This window comes from Martes martes (genome assembly GCF_963455335.1).
Source record: "Martes martes genome assembly, chromosome: 5".
Lineage (NCBI taxonomy): Eukaryota > Metazoa > Chordata > Mammalia > Carnivora > Mustelidae > Martes > Martes martes.
The window spans coordinates 157,202,532-157,223,047 of NC_137892.1; the positions used below are offsets into that span (position 1 = coordinate 157,202,532).

The following is a 20,516-nucleotide window of genomic DNA, read 5'->3' on the forward strand; positions in this document are numbered from 1 at the left end:
GGGAATGCAGCCATCTCCACTCACTGATATATTATTTATGATGCCTCTCATGCTACAGTTGCAAAGCTGAGTAGCTGCGATTGAGACCATATGGCCCCCCAAAGTGGAGAATATTTATTATCTGACCCTTTAGGAAAAAAATATGCCAGCTCCTGAGACAGGCCATGGTGTCACTGGCAACCAGTAGAGTTGTGCAGCTGGTTGTGAAATGAGCTATTAGAATAGAGCATCTACAGGTAATTAACAGTTTCTGTGTTCAAATTCTAAGGATCTGATCAAATGAAATCAACATTACTTTATGGACCTTGTGTCTTTTTTTATTAATTATTTTTATTAATGTATAATGTATTTTGCCCCAGGGGTACAGGCTTATGAACCGTCAGACTTACACACTTCACAGCACTCACCATATCACATACCCTCCCCAGTGTCCATAACCCAACCACCTGGACTTCATGTCTTTTTTAAGACAGAGATGGGCACTGACCCCAAAATCAAAATATTGAGCTAGCATTGCATAGCGATTTTAAAGCCATGACTTGAGAAAACGCTAAGTACCACTAGTCCAAAGGTTTATGTGATTTTAGTTTCTCCCCATGATCCACAGGACGGAATTTTAATTGCATGCAGGGCTTTATCTATAGATGTTCCTTTATCTATCCTTTATCTATAGATGCGTTTCTCTGTGTAAGTGTAAAAGAGGATGTGCACACCCCTTCCTCTGCTGCCCATCCCTCAGGCAAATGGAGAGCAGTTCCCCATCACCTCGCAGGCATGTAGAGCCAACACTCTATATGCCCTCCTGCTTCAGTTGAGAAAATGAGTATTTTGTTTTCTTCTTACTACACAGATGTTACACAACATAGCCATTAAAACACCCGACGCTGGCCCTTACTGATCACTATTTTTCTCTTCTTTCTGTTGCACTACATCTGCATTCAGACTCAAGGCTCTGTTCTTCCTTTTGCATTTGGAAAATCCTTTGCCAAATTGAATGCATTCCTCTCTCTTGCCCTCATGGGTGTGTTGAGGAGAGTAAGGTTGCAGACTAGTAGACCATCCCCTGCACTCCCCCGACTGAGAAGGAAAGAGCCAGAGGCCATCAGGACATGATTCCTGTAAAGTTTGTAAATTCCTGATGAGTCAATGTCTGTCTGAAGCCCAGCTGCCCCACTTCACCACCTTACATGTCTTGTTGTTTCTTTTCCAGACACTCTCCAAAAGTGGTCAAGGCTGCATCTCAGGTCCTAAACAGCATGTGGCAGTACCGAGATCTGAGGAGTCTCTACAAAAAGGTAATGTTTGTTTTACCTTCTTGCTTCATGGTTCACACAGTCCCCGAGACCACAGACCCAGTATTGGATCATAACAAGGTGCATCATAGATATGGAAAGGACTTGTCCAACAATCTGAGTAACTGAAACACAACTAAAGCAAGACAATCAATGAAGAAGCAGAAACGAGGGTCACTAAGTGTCCCTGGACAGACACTAAAATCCATGAGTCTTCTGGATTGGACAGACCCATGCTCATAGGGTCTTACCCTAGATTGTCCTACGGAAAAGAAAATAAGCATCTTTTCCTCAGTGTCCATATTATACAATAGACTAAAAATTAATGACCTGAGTAATTTTGCAAAAAAAAAAAAAAAAGCATAGACACTGGCAATAATGTTGGAGAGAAGATGAAAAAATATGTATACATATGGCAATTCAGGAAGCTGAGAAGTATCACAGCCCAAGAACAAGGAGGAGAAGACCTGATAGCTGGCCCTATATGCCTAGCCCTGACCCTCACTGAGTCACTACCCATGGGGATTGCTGATGTTCCTGATGGTGGCTGCATATTAGGGGAAGAAGCTGGGCATTTGTTCAGCACACTCTCAGGAGTCAGGAGGGAGTTTATATTATATATTTCACAGGGATGTTCATCTCCAAAATGGTTTAAAAATAAAATCATCAAGGAAAAATGTCACATCTAAACACTTTTATTCTATACCTCATTTCCAAGGGATGCTAAATAAAGGGTGTGTAACTCTTCCTTTTCAGAAGGGGAGAATTTTTTTAACAGTGTATCCAGAAGTTGTTTTTATTGTGATCAGACTGGCAAATGTGGGTAGTTTAAATGACTCATGATCACATGATAGATTTGAGGGAACAGATAGGCATAGAGAGCATCCCTAGTCACAGGGAGCACCCTGTAGGCTTGGGTCTTGGTAGGTAGTAGAAAACCTAAGCAGGTCTGGGAGGGGGGCCTGGGCTTCCTCACCAACTGCCCAGAGCACCTCCTTGCAGCCACCTGGCCACCTCCATGGAGGAAGAGAGGGAGCCAAAGTCACTGCTGCTTTCATCCCCTGCCTACGAGTCTCGAGGTGGGCATATGGGAATGCAGCAAGAGGTTCACACCACAGAAAGTAAGACCCATCTTGCCAGAGGGAAAATCTGTCTTTTTCTAAGCCAGTGGGAAACAGTAAATATTTAATAATGGGTTCTACTAAGTTAGAGTCTTTTTCTAGACTTTCCCCTAGGCCTTTCTATTTCCCTTATGCTCTCATTACTTTGCACTTTTTTTTTTTTTAACAAATTTAGCCTATATATTTCTCTTTCAAGATTCTCCCATTTGTTAAGAGCAAGTATGTTTATGTTGAGAGAGAGATGGGAAAATATAGTGTTCGGGGAGTGTTGTAGATAGACTATATTCTTTTCTAAATATTTTGCATGTTGGGATAAGCCTTTCTCTCAGACGTTTTGAGTCACATTTTGTTTTGCTTGAAATTCACATCCCAGTATCCCTACTTAGTTCCTTCATGGACTCCTCCAGGAGCCGAATGAATTCTCTCCCAGGGCAGGATCCTTCAGCTCAACAGGCAGCTGGACAAGAAGAACTTGATATAAATTAGAAGGGAACTGGTTGTTCTGAGTCACTGGCTGCAGAAGCTCAAAGAAATATTACTGCCCCAAATAAGCTCCACTTTCCCTTGGATCATGAACAGTTCTTTGCTGAAATACACCTTACCCTACTTCTGTGCATTGAAGGGAAACTGCTTTTAGAGACTCCACAAGTTATTTGTTGAATGTTGAGTTTTCCATCTTGGTTTTTTTTCTAGGTTAGTAGTAGGGTTCAAAAGTGTAATTGTCTTTTTGTTTTCATGAAGAAAAAGAATGTGTTGACAGGAATTTAATGGAGCTAAAAATCAAGAGCTAAAGATGGTTTAAAATGTGTTTCCTGTGAGGACGTTCAAGGAGGATGATCTGGAGAAACCGACGCTGTTTTCAATTGACCCATGGTGATGTTTTTAGTTGACCCTTGATTTAAAAAGGTGGAGAAAGAGCCGTTCTTAATAATTTCCAAATTATGCAGTTGTGAAATGAAATGAGGACCTTTATGCTCAATATCATAATAGCAAGATCAAAATTCTCAAAAGCTTTTCTTTTTGAAAAATCCTTTGGTAAGAAGACCAAATTCATTCATCCTTATGAATTGTTGTTAATCAGTGAGGAAATAGATTTCCTTTTTGTTCTTCCTTGACAATTTACATATCATTGAAAAAAACTTCTGATCCATATCTTTTAATTCTCTATGCTTCAAATCTGTTTATTAAACATCTATTATAGGCTTAAAGAATGAATAGTTTCAGGGAAAACCTAAGACAAGGGAAGCAGCGAATGTGGGTGAAAATGAAGTATGGAATAATTACTGGTAACTTCATTAGTTTCAGAAATATGTTCTATAGTCTTACTGGATGAATTAAGCGTAGGAAAATTTTCAAGCAAAATCTTGAAGAATTCATGGAGGTTGCATAAATTAGGAGGTAAAGCTTACAGGCATTATGCATAAGAGGAAAACTTGAGTAGGGAGAGAAAAATTGAAATGAAAATGGCATATCTATGGGACAGAATTAAAGGTCCATCTGTCACTGGCTAATTTCCTTCCAGGACTCAGGCACAGTGGCCAGAATCTCATTTCATTAGCTCAGTGACTTTATTTTACTTTGAGAGACACATTTAATAAATCAGAATATTCTTCCAACCAGGTGTGTTGACCAATACAAAATTACGTTTGATTCCTGAGACATGGTGAGCAAAACATATTTGTGTTGTCTGAACCTCCAATTTCAGGGAGGCCTGGACTTCTGACTTTTCTCCCCCAAAGGAAAATACATAATTGCAGAAGAATGTTATCACATGTTTCATACACCACCTGTTGTTGTTTTTTTTTAACAAGTCCTTAAGTTTGGATAACCACTAATACAACCTTAAAAATTTTTTTCAGCTGCATTATCCCAGAGACTATTTTCTAAAGGAAAATAAGATGACCCTTAGGAGCAGACTTGATATAGGGATGGAAGAGAAACTGGAGGTCATCAGTTCTTGACTTTTGGGAAACTGTACTTTAAGAAAATGAGGTCACTGATATAATGGGGTGCTTATGTTTGACTAGGCTGAGCACTGTTGGGAGAGCTGGTTTTGGAAGAAAGGAGACAAAAATCAAGGAGAAGGAGACATAGAATTATAAGATTACAGAAATCATTGTTTGTAAACCCTTATATAAAACCTTGCCTTTGTAGGAAAAGTTCCCTATCTCATTCATCTCTCATTCCAGCCCACAAAGAGAGAGAAAGGGGAAGTGAGGACCAGTGATGTCCTTATAAGCAAGTGATACAAAAAATTTCCGGGCTCCTGCTCACAACCCTAGACCAAGAACTCAGTCATATGACCACACCCAGCTGCAAGGCAGGACAGGAAGAGAGGGCAGCCAGGATCCTTGCTAAACTTTATGGCGGGAGGAAGGTGGTTCCTTTACTGAAAGAAGAAAGGCAGTATCAGCTCCTATAGTCATTACCTTGTGTTCAAATACATATAATATCAATTCCATTCACCGTCTAATGAGGCCTATTATTCCATTTCAGGATGGCTGTAGTCATTCAGAACTTCTTACTCGCATTAAGTAAAAATCTCTTTATCAGCAGCTTCTGTCCTCCAGTGCCATTCTGAAAAGTCTAATTTCTCTTCTCTGCGATAGCCTTCCTGCATTTGAAGTACCCAATCTGTCTCCAAGATGTCATCCCTGTTCAGGCCCGACATGCTCAGTTCTAATATATCAGCATTTCCACAACCTTCACCAGAGACTCTCATGTTTTGCTACACCCATGCGGGTTTGTCAGGTCCTTTCTGAAAAGTCGCACCCGAGGATGAGTATATTCCTCCAGGTTTAGTTCAAGCAGAAGAAAGAGAGGGACACTTCTTCCCTGATGCGAGGCACTCACCTGCTAATGAGGCTTGAGAGCAAGTCAGTGCCGGAAGGATCCGGTGAAATACAAAAAGCATAGGACTTAGAATCAATGGCGGAGATTCAAGGTACAGCATAACTAGGCAAGCTCCCTGCCTATCAGGTAGGGACTGACTTTGGGCAGCCCTGTGACGCCTTCCTGCTGATGGACAGTGGGTAGACTTCTGGTTCACTGGGTCTCACTGTCCGTGCTCACAGATGTGCTGGGGCATCTGGAATGTCCTCAGAGCCCTGTGGATTTGGGAGGCTGGGGCCTCCTTCTGCTTTGCATACCAGTCTGTAACTTTCAGCCTGGCTGTCAAAGACCCTTCACATCCTTTCACGGACATGGCGGGCATCTCCCCATTGGTCCCATCCCTGTCCCTTGCTTTTCTCAATCATGAAGTAAATGTCATGACACATGGCCCAGTGGGATTGGTGGTTGTGCCTGATGGGACAGTCATCATCAAAGAACTTTGTAAACTGGAAAGTCATATACTAACGGGAGCTCTTGCTGTTAGTTCTGAAAACCGTTCATGCCATTTGGCTGCCAAATGCTCTCTGCCATGCTGTCCACTGGGAGCTGGATATTTGGATGCAGGGGTTTCCTTTTGTTGTTGTCATCACAATCATCATTATTCACTTTTCCACATTTTCATAGCTCTTTCCCCCTTAGTTTCTCCATCCTCTCTCTTGCCAACCCCTAGATGCCTCTCCAGTGCCCGGCTTGCACTCCAGGGGTATAAGTAAATCAGATTACATAGGCTTTTATAAGAAGGCCAGTAATGACAATGCTAGTTGCCATGGTTTTAGAAGAGAATTATATGCTATTATTTCATATAGTGCTAATCTGTGTGTGTGCAAATCAGCTGTGCCAAAGGCTAATGTTAGGGAGGATCACAGAGACATCCAGGACTGCAATAAGCAGTCTGACTTAGTAAAGAGCATGCCATGTTTCCCTGATAAGAGGTCCTGCTGTGATCCTGTACGTTTCTAGTCTGAACACCATGTAGTAAAATCGTCTCACTCACAGAAATAACCTTCAGGTGACTCCTAGGGCATCACTGTCCCCTGAGTTACCTCAAATTGTCTGATGGCTGCTTCTCCATCCTTCTTGGACTCATCTTCCCATTCATTCTCAAATGTTGACATCCCCCCGGGTTTTGTATCTAGATCTTTCTTATCTCACACACGACCTCCTCCCCTGGCTTCAGTTACCACCCTCGTCTACGAGTCTCCCAAATCTGTTTCTCTATATATCTGGCCACCTGTTAGATAACTTACTCACATTCCCAGAACACCTTGAACAAAACCAGATCTCAAACCAGCCTACTGTCCTGGGTGCAAGTCCTCTTCTTGCAACCTCCCTTACCTAAACCCATACTCAGGAACCATCACTGGCTCTCACCTCTCCCTCACGTGTCTGCATCCAGCCCCCCAGAAAGCCCCACACATCTGCCTCTATCCACTTCTCTCTATGGCCATGGCCAGGAAGCGGGCTTTTTTCCTCTGGATCATTGCCACAGACCCCTAAGTGGGCTCCCCACCTTTGGGCTTCCTCCTCTCCCGGCCAGTCTCCAAATGACAGCCAGGGGGAACTTTTTAAAAAGTAAATTTGACTAAATGACTCTTTGGGACCATACCTTCCTGTGGCTCCCTTTGCCTTAGGACAGAGTCCAACCATCTCAACACAGTCCATGAGACCTTCCAGGAAGGTCTCATCCCACCCATCCCAGGCCTTCTACCTACATTTGACCACCAGCTATACTGAATCTCTGTGTCCCCTATTCAGTTTCCCTCCCCCTTCCCCCCCACCCGCCATGGTCTGCCCCACCAGTACTCCAGTAAGCACCCTACTTGCCAACCTAATCTTCTTCATTTTTCCTGTATTTTTATATTACCTCCCCTGGAAATCATCTCCCTGACCTCTTCACCAGGGCTTCAATAAGGTCATTCCTTACTAATCTAAAATGATGGGAAGGTATATTCGTTTGAATGAATAAAAAAGTTTTAATTCAAACTTATAAAGAATGACTTTTAAACATTATGAATAGTTTGAGCTTACAGCAAAAGATGTCACCACAGAAGGTGCTATAATATTTAATACCTAGGTAGGATCTATTTGTACTTTTATAGAAAACAATTTTCTTCCTTGGTTCAAATGTTAATTGTGGGAGGATTTGAATTATGAACTTCTATTACAAGTCATTTCTTAAGAGAAATTGCAATGAAATTTGCCTCCAACTCTAGTACAATTAAAATACCAACTCCTAATGAGCAAAATTCTGAATTCCATGCAAAATGAGCAAACACTGCGTGAAAGAGACTGCTTTACTATGTGCTAGAAAATAGGAATAAAGAAAATGAAATAAATCATATCTGGCCCACTGGCAAAAATAAGGCAGAGGACTTAATTTTTTTAAAAATTGAAGTTCTCAGTTTACTTGAACTATTCTGATTACTCTGTTCTCCAAACTTCTAATTCCCCTCTTGACTGCCAGTGTCTGAAGGTTTTGAATGTAACACGCAGCTTAATGACATGGAAAATTGGAATTTATTGCATTCCTAGCCAGTAGAGATCATTGTTTTATTGGTCTTCATGAGGCGTTAGGTCTAAGACCAATTTGGGGGATCTTCCTGAACACAAAATTCAGTAACAGGATTTGGCTTTAAAATGTATGTGGCCCGTTTTGCTTTCAAGTGTTATTTACTTATCCATCACTTAAAACCTTAGCTTGTTTACTACTGGGACTCAGATTTGAATGGGTTTTAGCACACTGTTTTCAGGCTTTGGATCCAGATCTTTCTTCAATTATAGTGAAATAGTATTACATTAATATTTAATCATTAAAAAAGCAAATGAGATCTTCATGTTGGCACACATATTGGGGCAAAATAACCTCTTTATAAGGAATTCCAGCTAGCAAGCCTGGACATTTCATCGGCTGGCGATGAGTTCCCACCTTGGTTGTGGTTGGTCCCTCAGTCATGTTGCCAGCCAGGTGGTTTCCTGCCACCTGCCATGACATCGGTCTTGTGTGGGACTCGTTTCTAGAGCCCCAGCTCAGTACAGCAGGTCCTTGTTATTCTCCGGTGTCTACCTGCACTTCCAGGCCCACATGCTGGTCTCTAGGTCTTGGCGGTCTCAGCTGGAAAGGTGGCCCAATAAAGACTACCCCAGAGAGTTCTGAGAAAAGCATCAGTAGCAACCTGGAGTCACCCCAGGCCATCCTATGTGATGCCAGGGGACCCTCCTCAGGGTGATTACTAAGTGAGACACGGATCTCCAGGTACAGCAGACCTGCTCTGTCCTCTGAGACACAGACATGTCCTGAGATGAAGGGAAGGTAGCAGGAAGGTTCAGGGCACCACAGCGGAAATGCCTCTGAGTACTGGGTACTGAAAGAAGGAGAACAGGAAGGAGGGGACTTTCTGCTCTTTCATCCGCTTGCTTCTGCCTGGATTTCCTGCTGAGAAAACATGCTGGGCTCTTAAAACAGACCCTGTAAAGTTACCATGGAAAGGGATAGGGCCGTCCCTACTGGTAAGTAGGAGGTCACAATTTTTCCAGTCGAATCAAAGCCAGATTAAACATCAGAATCACACTCCTGCTGATAATCTGGGTTAGCAAGCAAACTAAGTCTTCTCCACTAGTGTTCCTAGCCCAGTGTTTTACAGCTGTGCTCCTACAGCAGCCCCCACCCAGAACATCAGCGTCGTTCACAGGGAGCTTGTGTCTCGAAGAACGTCAGGCTGCTTGGGCTTGAGACCGAGTTAAGTCACGTTTCTCTGGGTAGAGATATTGTATTCATTCTTGCCATTTGGATGAAAGAAGCAGAACATAAAACTATCTTTAAATCCCTTCCTTTTATTGTCAGGTTGCGCGCGCCATTCAGCCGGTGACTAATGAGCTTGGGTAGGAGTGGAGTCATGCCCTTCACGGCCTGTCTCACACGGGGCTCCCTTCTCTTACTGCTGCTATATTAGTTTCATTGGCTCTTGCCACCACCGCACTCACAAAACAAGAAATCACTAAGTAATTACGGATAGATAAGGGATGCCTGCGGATTTCCTCCGATGTCCAAAACCATAGAGGACGAGAAAGAGTGGACACAGCCTTCTTTCAGAGGCCATGACACCCGGAGGAGCACGCAGTATTGATGCCCACAAATGGAAGCCATGGGCTCATGTTTATCCTTTCATCACCCTCATCTTCTGAACACAAAAAATCAGTACTGGATCCCATTGAGAACTGGACAAATGTTCTGGAAGATTGTTAAGAAAAAAACACAACATGGTCAAAATTCAAAATTTTGACCTTTAAGCTTTGTGGTAAAGAGGACTTTTCACATGTTGCCATTTTGAGAATTAATAGGTTTTCGCTTTGCGAGTATCTAAGATGGTGTTGGAGAAGCCATAAATCCTCTATGATCATAAATTAAACCACTGAATGTAGAGCTGTCATTTTACCAAGGAAATTGCTTTCCAGGAATTTATTAATCTTTCTGCTGTGCTGGAAAATTCTTCACCATGAGATGACTGGAAGGACGTAAGGACGTTTGGCCAGATTTTTTTTTTTTTTTAAAGATTTTATTTATTTATTGGACAGACAGAGATCACAAGTAGGCAGAGAGGCAGGCAGAGAGAGAGAGAGAGGAGGAAGCAGGCTCCCTGCCGAGCAGAGAGCCCGATGTGGGACTCGATCCCAGGACCCTGGGATCATGACCTGAGCCGAAAGCAGAGGCTTTAACCCACTGAGCCACCCAGGTTCCCTGGCCAGATTTTAAAACAACCCAAGTCCGGTGTCCTGAAGACTTATCATAGTAACTCCTTGGGTTCTTTCTGTTCTAAATCACTTGATGTCAAGTTGGGGTAAAAAACAAAAAGGCAGAGGTTAAACTCAGCCCTGGTACTGTCTGCTCCATAAATCCGGGCGTTTGCTTGTTGACGTTTGTATCGACAAATAGGTCTTCCTTCATGAGGTCCCCTGACCTCTCTGAGACACTTCTCAGACACTCATCATATGATATCTGTCCAAAAACAAAGGCACAAATGGGAACAGAAGCAAAAATCAATTGTGCAAAAGTGGAAATCGATGCACATGGCAGTTGCTAAACAAGAAGTGACTAAGTTATAGCTCTTCCTGGGATGGATCTCCATGTTGGGCAATCCTGCAGAGCAGTGCCCAAACTGAACATTTCCTCCATGCCTCCACTTTTCTACAAGGCTTTACCCATAACATTTTATACCAAAGCCTATGAAAATACCCCAGAGACAAAACGCAGGGCAAAAGGATTGAATCAGATGCTAGAAAACTCACGAAGTTTAATGTAAGTCTACAAGCATTCTTGTTTTGAACGTGAAGCAATTAACTGTAACCTATGCTGCTACCACCACCCCCAACCCCTCTTTCTCAGTGGATGACAGTAGTTGGGATAATATTATGTCTATGTGAGCCCTCATTGCTTGAGCAGGAAGAGTGTGCTTGGTTTCTTCCCCTCTCCCCACCCTCACCTAAGCTGTTCTTACTGTTTCCCAATGTCACCCACCCACCAGGCTCTGTCAGGGAAGGAGGAAGAGAGGAGAGCAGAGTTGAGCCTTCCCTGTGCATTTGTAGCCTGACATTGGTCCACTCTGCTTTCAAGAGATGTTCATGTTCTAGTTCCTTCTCTCATGGGAGCAGTGGTATGGTTTGCTCAGAAGTACCACCTCCCAACTGAGAACCCCTTTTCTGGAGCTGTCTTCTCCAGCTACCACTCTGATTTCTCCATCAGCCTCAGCCAGGGGGACACAGATTTTGTGCCCCTGTCACACAGGTAGTTTTGGAAGAGGAAGAGTACACTTTGGGAATACACAGTTCTTCTCAGGCCTTGGAAGGGGTCCAGGCAGTGGATAGATCTGAAACAGAAGGTGTTTAAGCTCCATGGTCGGTCCACCCCTGCCACAGAGTATGTGTGTCCCCCTGCCAGAGGGTACTGAAGACACCAGGCCCTGCAACCCCCACCCTCCAGAGAGTTCATGGTCACAATGAATAGGTAGTTCACTCTTCATGCTTCAGGAGAAAGAAGATCAGGAACGCCCAGTGTGCTGACCACCTTCAAGGAAGCTCTCCCCGCTTGCAAGTTCTTTCACTCTTTCTCCGCCCAATCTTGTAGAATCCAGAAACGAGACGTGTACTAATCCCACGGATTCTGTTTTGTCTTTTGTCTCACATAAGAGTGTAACAGTCCTGGTCTGATGTCACACCTCCCAGATCAGGGATTCTAGCTCCTTCTATCATCACTCACCATCCTGTGCATTCTCCAGCATTGGTGGGCACTCTGTGCACGCTCCAAGCAGCTGGAAAGGAAAAGAGCAGAGGAGGGCGGAGCTTACATACTCTCAGGTCTTCATCACGCGGTCAGATCTCCCTGTGGGGGAGCTGGGAATGAGCCTGACTGAAAAAACAGTTTTTATTGTAAAGTGGAAAAAAATGAAAGAAAGGGCCCCCGAGATGCTTACACCTACAACATTCACGTGATGTGGGCACCAACACCGGTGGTCCTTTTGGTATCAGTTTTTATGAAAACCACATTCTTGAGAGGTCCCCCAGTGCTTTCATTTAATTGAAAACGCACCTACAGTAACCTCCAGTTGGCTTCAATTATGAAAACTGTCCCAAGTCCAGGAGTGTCCTTAGTCCATGCAGAGAGACCAGTTCAGTGGGGGAGTGAGGAAGAACTGTAGGTTTTCAGACTCTTTTTGTCGCTTGAGCAGTAGAAAGTACATGAGCGGTGCCCCAGAGAAGAAGTGAGGAGGCAACGGAATGGGGATACACCTCAGATGTGTCCTGTGGTTGCTCCTTGACCTGCGGTAGGTACAGAGCCCCTAACGGGCTGTCCACAGTCCCCTGTGATGAGTGAGGCTGAAACCCACAGCATCAGAAATATAACATGCACACCAATAGTTTTTTCCTCTGTGCCAGTCTGTACTGTCATACCCCCATTGTCTCTCCCTCCTTGTATAATAGCATGCGATTCCTCTTGGAGCCATCTTCTTTGTTTTTTAATTTATTGTATTTTATTTAAATTCATTTAATTAACATATAGTGTATTATTCATTTCAGAGGTAGAGTTCAGTGATTCATCAGTTGCATAGAACACCCAGTGTTCCTTACATCACGTGCCATCCTTAATGCCCATCGCCCAGTTACCCCATCCCTGCCACCCATCTCCCCCCCAGTAACCCCCTTCCCCTGCAATGATGTACGTGGGTAGAACTAGAGGGTATTATGCTAAGTGAAATAAGGCAGTTAAAGAAAGGCAATTATCATAGGATCTCACTCATGTGTGGAATTTAAGAAATAAAACAGAGGATCATAGGGGAAGAGAGGGAAAAATAAAATAGGATGAAATCAGAGAAGGAGACAAACCATAAGAGACTCTTAACTATAGGAAACAAACTGGAGCCATCGTCTTTTTTTTTTTTTTTTTAAGATTTTATCCTTCACTTGACAGTGAGAGAGAGAGAGAGATCACAAGTAGGCAGAGAGGCAGGCAGAGCGGGAGAGGGGGAAGCAGGCTCCCGCCGAGCAGAGAGCTGGAGGTGGGGCTCGATCCCAGGACCCTGAGATCATGACCTGAGCCGAAGGCAGAAGCCCAACCCTCTGAGCCACCCAGGCGCCCCTGGAGCCATCTTCTTAATGACCATTGCTAGTTACTTCATTCATTCAACACATGTTTATTGAGTACCTCCTCTACCCTAAGCTCCATTTTAGGTATTGGAAATACAGAAGTGAATATCTACATATCGGAGTAACTTTCCAATACATACTAGCACTTTTATGCATTATTTCTTCATTGTTTTATTTTATGCTTATCTTTCTCTGGTTCTATTCTAAAATATAAAAAAAAAAATTCTTACTTAATATCCAGGTTTTTTGAAGACTTATCCTCTTTGAGTGAGGACCCTTCTGTGTTGATTTTCCTCTTGTTTTTTCTGCCTCCCTCACTGGTCATTCCTGCTGTGTGGGGACACATTCTCTTTGTACTTCTGTCTTAAAAATGAGAAATGTCCTCTCCTGACCATCCTCCTCCATTTCTGCCTTCCCACTTCCTGTCCTCACATTCCCTGCGCTTCACAGACACGTTTCTGGAAAATTTGGAGTTCTCACTTTCCGTTTTATGCTTCAACCCCTGAGGTCTGACATGATGATGCCTGTCCCCACGCCTCTGTTGAAATTGCTCCTAATTGCGGTGTTCAACTAGCTCCATTGTCTATATTAATCAGGGAAGGCTTCCAGCTGTAACAAGCAGACCTAAACATGCAGTGATGCCACGTGATAGAAGATTATTTTCCTGCTCATGCAACCATCTGGACAGGTGTCCACGTGGGCAGCTCAGCTCTTCTCTGCACATTCAGGAGCCCCGAGTCCCCACCGCCTGCTGTGAGGTCCGCCACCGTACCTGGTGACGGCCCACCCCCATCCCCTCATGCTCCACGGGTAATCCCTCCATCACATGGCCATACGCAGCTGCAAGGAAAGCTGGGACACGGGGCCTAGATGTGTGTCTGGGAACAAAAGGAAATGCATTTGGAAGAGCCGTGAGCGGTCCTGGCGACATCCTCCTCCCTTACATGATCTCCACCAGCCTTTCTGCCACCATGCTTTCCAGCCTGGTTTTTCTCCGACTTTGCAGGACCTTCCACCTCAGTTTTGTTTGTTTGTTTTTTTGTTTGTTTTGGGGGGAGTTGGTTTTTTTTTTACAGACACCTGATCTTCCCTGAGCCTTCTTCTTTTCCACGCTCTACCTTCTATTGTACATGACCTCATCTGCTCCCATGCTCTTAGAACACAATTGAATGCCGATGGTGTCCATGTCTGTTTCTCTATATGGTCTTCACTCCTGAATTCAAAGCTTGTAAAGTCACCGTGTGATGTCTCCACTTCAGTGGATGACAAGTTCTGACAGGGCACACACCCGACAAGTAGCTCTTCAGACTTTCCCCGAATCCGTCGTTCTCGCTTCATTGCCCTCCTCCGCAAATAGCACCTAGCCCACCTGGTTGTTCTTTTCCAGGAGTTATCTAAGTGTACATCTTCCTCCCTTATCTCCACCATATTTTGCACCAAGACCTGTGGAGTGTACCTCTCCTGTCTTTATTTCCATCATCATCTGTCACTAGTGCTGGTCCGATTGCTGCCTGATTGGTTTTATGGAATCTACTTTACCATCTTCAATCTATTTTTCCATTAAGCATTCCAAATCCACTTTGATAAATCCAAATCTAACCTCGTCAGTGTCCTGGTTAAAAGTCTTCAGTAGCTTCCAGTGTCTCTCTTACCCATCTCTCTAAGCTCACCTCCCTCTTCACTCCCCTCAATCACTTTCTTTCAGCCACACTGTCTCCCTTGTTCTTCCTGGCAGACGCAAGGCTGTGCCAACCTCAGGTCCTTTGCACTGCTTGGGCACAGAAAAATGCCTTCCCTCCTCTCCTACCAAACCTGGCTCTTTCCATCTCAGTTTAACTGTCACTTGCTCAAGGAAATCTCCCTCTCTCCAATCCTCTAAGGCTGGGAAAGAGCCCTTTCCTTAATGTGTACTTTTTCTTCATGGCTCTTACTGAAAATGTAACATGATGCGATCACATTTTAAATGTCCATCTCCCCTCCATCTCCCTCTTGGGAGTCCTTCCTACCCCTCTCCGCTCTAGCCCCATTCTCAGCACAGTTCCAGGTACTTTTTCCTATTTCTGAAATAACTCCAACAAGGCCACGACCCCAGAGTTGACACACACAGTGACTCTCCCCTTCCGTGTCCGTGGTCTGCAGCGCTTTCAAGTAAGGTGGAATGTGGAGACCTCGAGGTTAGGCCCTGGGGTGATCTTTGAACTTACTGACCACTGATGAGTACGGATATAAGAGACTTGACTTTTCAGATGTCAGAGTGGGGCATTCTAGAAGTGAGCCGTTTGGATTCATTAAACCTAAAGACTGGACTTTCTTCTTTTCGCCCCCAATTTAACTCTGCGGCACTAACTAGAACACAAGGGGCATTCATTCTTAAAGATCATCCACCTCAGGCCTTTGTTTTAAGGCCTCAGAAGTGACACCAGGAAACAAAAGACCAAACTCATCTTTATTCCATTTCCTGTGTATTTTTTCTGCATTCCATTGGTACCAGCTAACTCCTGGTAGTTAACAATAGTATGCTTTCTTTGACCGAATTACATACATTTCTTTCCAACTTGTCAAATTTTGGTGATACTGATTCTTTAGAATTAGGCCCATGGCAGTAAATTAAATTCCTGAAATGCACGTACGTGGTATTTGCTTTTTAAAAGATGGTACAAGTTTCCCCCAGATCCGAAAGTGGAGTGCTCCTACGAAACCCTTCTAAGTGAAACCGTGTAAAGCGAAGGAGCAATTATCATTTCATAAAAGCCAAAATCCTCATCAGCTTTCTTTCAGTTAGTGAAAACATGTTACTGAGGTAGGTCTTTTGTAAGAGAAAAGTGGCATAAAGCAAACTTTCAGATAGTGGGGAGAACCTGTACTATGGTAGACTCTTTCCACATTTACTGTACCTTTAAGCATCCGAATCAATTTAATTAAATTCCATTAGAAGCACCAGAGCCGAAACAAACTAATATGAAAGCAACTGGTACGCCAGGAGGTATTTATTTCTGTATTAAACTGCAAATACTCCCTCTTGGCCCTTAAGATTTCACTTCAGTATTTAACACTACCAGCTTTTGCTGTAGAATTGTTGAAGGAATTCGTTTTAATGAATCTTTAACAAACATTTCACCTTAGAAAGAGGCGAAAGCTTGTTTTATTACAGCAAAGGGAAGCTGAAGTTTCACTGACATGGAAAAATCTGGCTTCGGTTTCAATCGCACAGACTGGATACTTCGGCTTTTTTTCTACATAATACCTTTTATTGAAATGAGTGTGTCTGCATAAGGGCCACTAATTTGGAATCTCTTCTTTCTCTGCTTCATGTGTGATGACATTAATAGGTTTCGTCCACTGAAAAATGACTAGAAAACCAGCACAAATTGTGAGCAATCGGGTTTTTCATAAGTGAGCTGTAATATCTTAGCTGGTTACCTTTTTCAGAGGATGACAACACGTCTTGTTTTGACTTTCATCTGAAAAATAGGTTCCTGATGAAGAAGTCCCGTTAGTGAATGCGGGTAACAAGCTCTAAGAGTTCGAGTTTGAATGAGTGGATGAGCTTGGGTTGCTGAAAGCCCAAAGGATTTCTACCACGCGTTCTTTCTATCTCAAGTCACTCACAGCAAATTAGAATTGACAGGCTTTATGGACTGAGAGCCTTCAAGGACAGCAACGCCAAAAACTGGTATTTGTTACTCCAGAATCGAATAGGCTCTGTGTGCCCACTGAGAAATCCTTGTCTAGAGGCAGAGAAAATCTTGCCAGATTAAGGAGGTTCTGGAGCTGTTTTCAAAAAGGAGGAAAAAATGCCAATGACCATATACCGAGGGGCTCACTGTGTCTTATTATATATTTTTTTCTCCCAACAGAGATCTGTCTCAGGGCAAATCACAGCTCTTTTCCATTTTCAATGTTAATTATTTATTGAAGCTTTTGTCCAAGTCAGAGATGTCACTTAGCATTAGGAAAGATTCGTTAACTCTGAATCCTAAGCGTAGAAGATAAAACCTCCAGAACGCACTTTGGAAAGGGACCTGTAAATGGGAACATCGCGTTTAACGTGTCACTAAATGGACATTCACGAGCCCTGGCACCCTCCGCCCCAAAGAGCGCCCTCTTCCAGAGGTCAGAGACCACCGGGGAACTTAGGAGAAACTCCATTTCCTCCCATCGCCTCTCCTAAGCCCACGACTGAGGGCTTAACCCCTTTCTCTCTCTCTAATCCCCAAATCCTCTGGACGGCCCCTGAGCTGTTTTCTCTGCGTCTCCCCCGTCCCTGTAGCCCAAGTATACAGACGGAGCAGCCTCTCCCCCTCATCCTTTCCCTCCTCTTCCCTCCGCCTCAGGACAGCGTCTTTCTGTCCTGTGCCTCACTTCTCTGATTCAGCATGGGGGCCCAGGGCACGGGGGCTCAGCTGGGTGACGGGATGCTCCCTGGCAGTTCGGGTTAGGGGGACCTGGGCTGGGGGGGGGGGCGGTAAATCTGTGAACACTCCCCATGGTTCCACATCATTCCATCTTATCAGACTACACCGCCCCCCCCCCCCCGTTGGCACGCCCTGCATCCCGCTTTCTCTCCCGGGCAGTGACTCTGGGTGCCCGTCGTCCGTGGCCAGGAATGTCCCCACACGTGACCCACTCAGATACCGGCCCTTCGGTCTGGGGGGTCACGTTCTGGCGGTAGGCGTGGACTTTGGCATCCAACTTCAAAAGAGATCGGAGCAAAGCTCACGGGGAACCGGAACCGGAGGCGGAGGGAGGCGCTCTCCCCTTCTCCCGGTTCTTCCTGGCTCCCGCAAGGATTAGCGTTTGCGGGGGCGGGGCCTGAGCTGTGGAGAGGGGCTGGTGGCGTCTGAGCCCCAGGATGCGGGCAGCAGGAGCCGTGGGAGGTGCAGTCCATGCTCGGCGCGTGCTGGGGCGGGGTCGGCACCCATCGGGCCAGATGCGACAGGCAGGGTTGTGTCTCAAATGGTCTCCGAGACTGCGTCAGGAGCAGGCAGTTTCATAATACCTCACCCCGAAACAGCAGCAGCTGAGGGAAATGTTACCGTTGAATGGAGCAGCCAAGCCGGAGGGCCCCCCCCCCTTTTTTTTAAGGACCATTTTACCTAAACTAAGCCAGCCTTCAGCGCAGCAGTGAGCATGTCATAAAAGACAGATATGCCCACAGCAGAAGATGATACTGGCAAGGTCGCTCAAAGCTTAAAAAAAAAAAAAATCGTAAAGTTCTGATCACCTTCGTTTGTTACGGGACAATAGAGTAGAGGAACTATAGAGGCCAGCTGCAAAGCCAATGACGTTATCATTTGTTTTCCAGTAATTAATGCAGGCATTTTAAATCACTGGATCCAACAAGAATTTATCGAGCATCTCTGTGTTGCAGGCATTGTGCCAGGGACCAGGGCTTCAGAAATAAATAAAGCCCAGGAGTGCTTCGCCGACTACAGTGGTCTACAGTGTGGTCTCCAAGGGGTTTGTTCACAGCGGGCGGGGGGAAAAAAATGCAGCCAAAGCTGCCCTGAACCGCGCAGGCGTGATTCCTTGAGCAGCAGTGATGTAACGAGCATGCGCCGCCTGCTTCCTGTTTACGCAGCACCGAGGTGGGATTCAACCCGGGCCGCAGGGGAGGGGCGGGGCGGGGCGGTGGAGCTGCCCGATCAGAGGCGTGGACGCGTGGCGCGGAATCACGTGGCCCGCGGGTGCTGGTCATCAGGTATGGTTGGGGCTCGGGGCTGTGTATGTGGCAGCTCTCTGCTCGGAGGCTGGGACCCGCTGCTCCTGTAGAGGTCGGCCTTGAGAACGCCTTGCCCGACCTCCCCAGTGGACTCGGGGCCTCCGGAGCCTCCTAGGATTTAGCACTTGGAAACGCCCTCTCGTTGGGCACCGCGGCCTGTGCACGGAAACCCCAAGCCGGGGGTTCTCCGCCCCGCTCTTCAGTCGCATCACCCCCGGAGCTTTTGAAAACAGAAACTCAGAACAATCCAGACAGGATCTCAGGGCCTGAGGCCCAGGAATTACGGTTTTGAAAAGTCTCCAAGGCTGATTATTTTTGCCCTTGATTTATGAAAAAGAAACCAAGGCAGAGCTCACCAGTAATCGTGATACTGCCGCTGACCGGGGGAGAAGGGCTGACTCTCCTGGCGGTCTTCTCGTCTCAGCCCTCGGCCCACAGAGAGACCCAAGGTCAAAGCAGTTTTCAGCCTTGGCCCGCGGCTCTGGCTTGTCTCTGCGCGCGGCCCTGACGGATCCACGGGCTGATCCGCACTCGGTGCCCTCGGCACTTTCCTGAGTAAGAAGCCACGGGGCAGGTGTGTGTCGCGCTAACCTCATGTGGACCAGTGTGGAAGCCGCTCAGTCCTTCCTCTGAAATCTTCCCATGGAAGTCTTTCCTGTAGCCCAGTCTTGCTGGAGATGTTTCCAGGATGGGCAAAAACACAAAATACAGATTGCTGCACATTCAGAGGCCTTCCAGTACTTAAGGGGAAGATGCATAGGGACGGAACAGAGTGACCAGCAGGTGGACGTACGGTGAAGACCAAACCATTTCGAGCCCGTGAAGAACAACACTACCTTGATTCTCACGCCCCCTGGACCATTGAGCCTACCGGTGCCCAGGGTCGTAGCTTTGGGGAATAATACAGTTTCAAAGAAGCAGGCTGGGAACTTTAACACAGAAGCTGAAATGGGCTGGAAGGACAGTAAAAGGAGAAGATAAAGAAAATCAGATTATTCCTGGTGGCAATTTAAAGTTCAATGACTTTGAACTCCTCTTCTCTTTCGGATTTCTATCTCTATCTACTCGGAACAATTTAACAACCTCCAGTTTTAAGTTTAATGTGTTAAAAATAAAAACCAATTTGAGGTGCAGATATCATATCACATTTTTGACAGTTCGGCTGGATCTTAAGCTGAAGGGCACCAACGTCTCGGTCGTTCTGCTAGAGGTGAAAGATGATATTAAAAGGGCCCCTTATCGTCCATATTAAGGATTAACAGCCCTCTCCCAGGTGCTGTGACTGTTCTTCATTCTGTTTTTCTTCCCGGAGGTTTCTTATCGAACCTCTAGAAGGCAAAGGGATGAAGTGAAGGGGGTGGTGGGTTGAGCAGCTGATAGAAAAAAATTCAGGAAAACGCTTCTAGTCTACAGTGAGTTAAACTTTTAAGAAGAAAAACTAGGGATCAGAGAGGCAAATGATGTAAAACAAACAAACAAACAAAAATGTGTGCCCAAGTTGTCTTTATTTATGGAAACCACTTTCAAGCCTTCCTGAGTGACACTGGGACGTAAATGAATAATGCATTGATTGCAAGTCAGCTAGCTAATGAGTATGTACATGGCTAGTTGGATATAGTTGGATAAAAGGAATGTTAACTTAGCAATGACTTTCCCAAGGAAAATGTATCTTCACATCCCTTCTTCTTTGGACAGCAAAGCGGATTTTTTAGTTGAATGCCAAGAAAATTCATGCTGGGAAAGATGTGGAGGGTCTCGAGACTTATCCTCAAGGTAACTAATTATTCAGTGTAACTTACTGATTGATCACTTTCCTGTCTAGCATCGGATACACTGCTTTCCATAACACTGGGG

General features: G+C 45.1%; 1 protein-coding gene across 2 annotated transcripts in view; it reads left to right on the forward strand.

The window, feature by feature from the left end:
- Window positions 1-20,516, forward strand: part of CTNND2 (catenin delta 2) — a gene marked incomplete at its 5' end in the record, with an annotated part of 906,977 nt that overhangs the window by 863,273 nt on the left and 23,188 nt on the right. For both annotated transcript variants that reach the window (XM_080804204.1, XM_080804205.1), the window contains one exon: window positions 1,211-1,295. In XM_080804204.1, coding sequence (XP_080660330.1) covers window positions 1,211-1,295 — 85 coding nt within the window. The remainder of the gene's footprint in view (window positions 1-1,210; window positions 1,296-20,516) is intronic.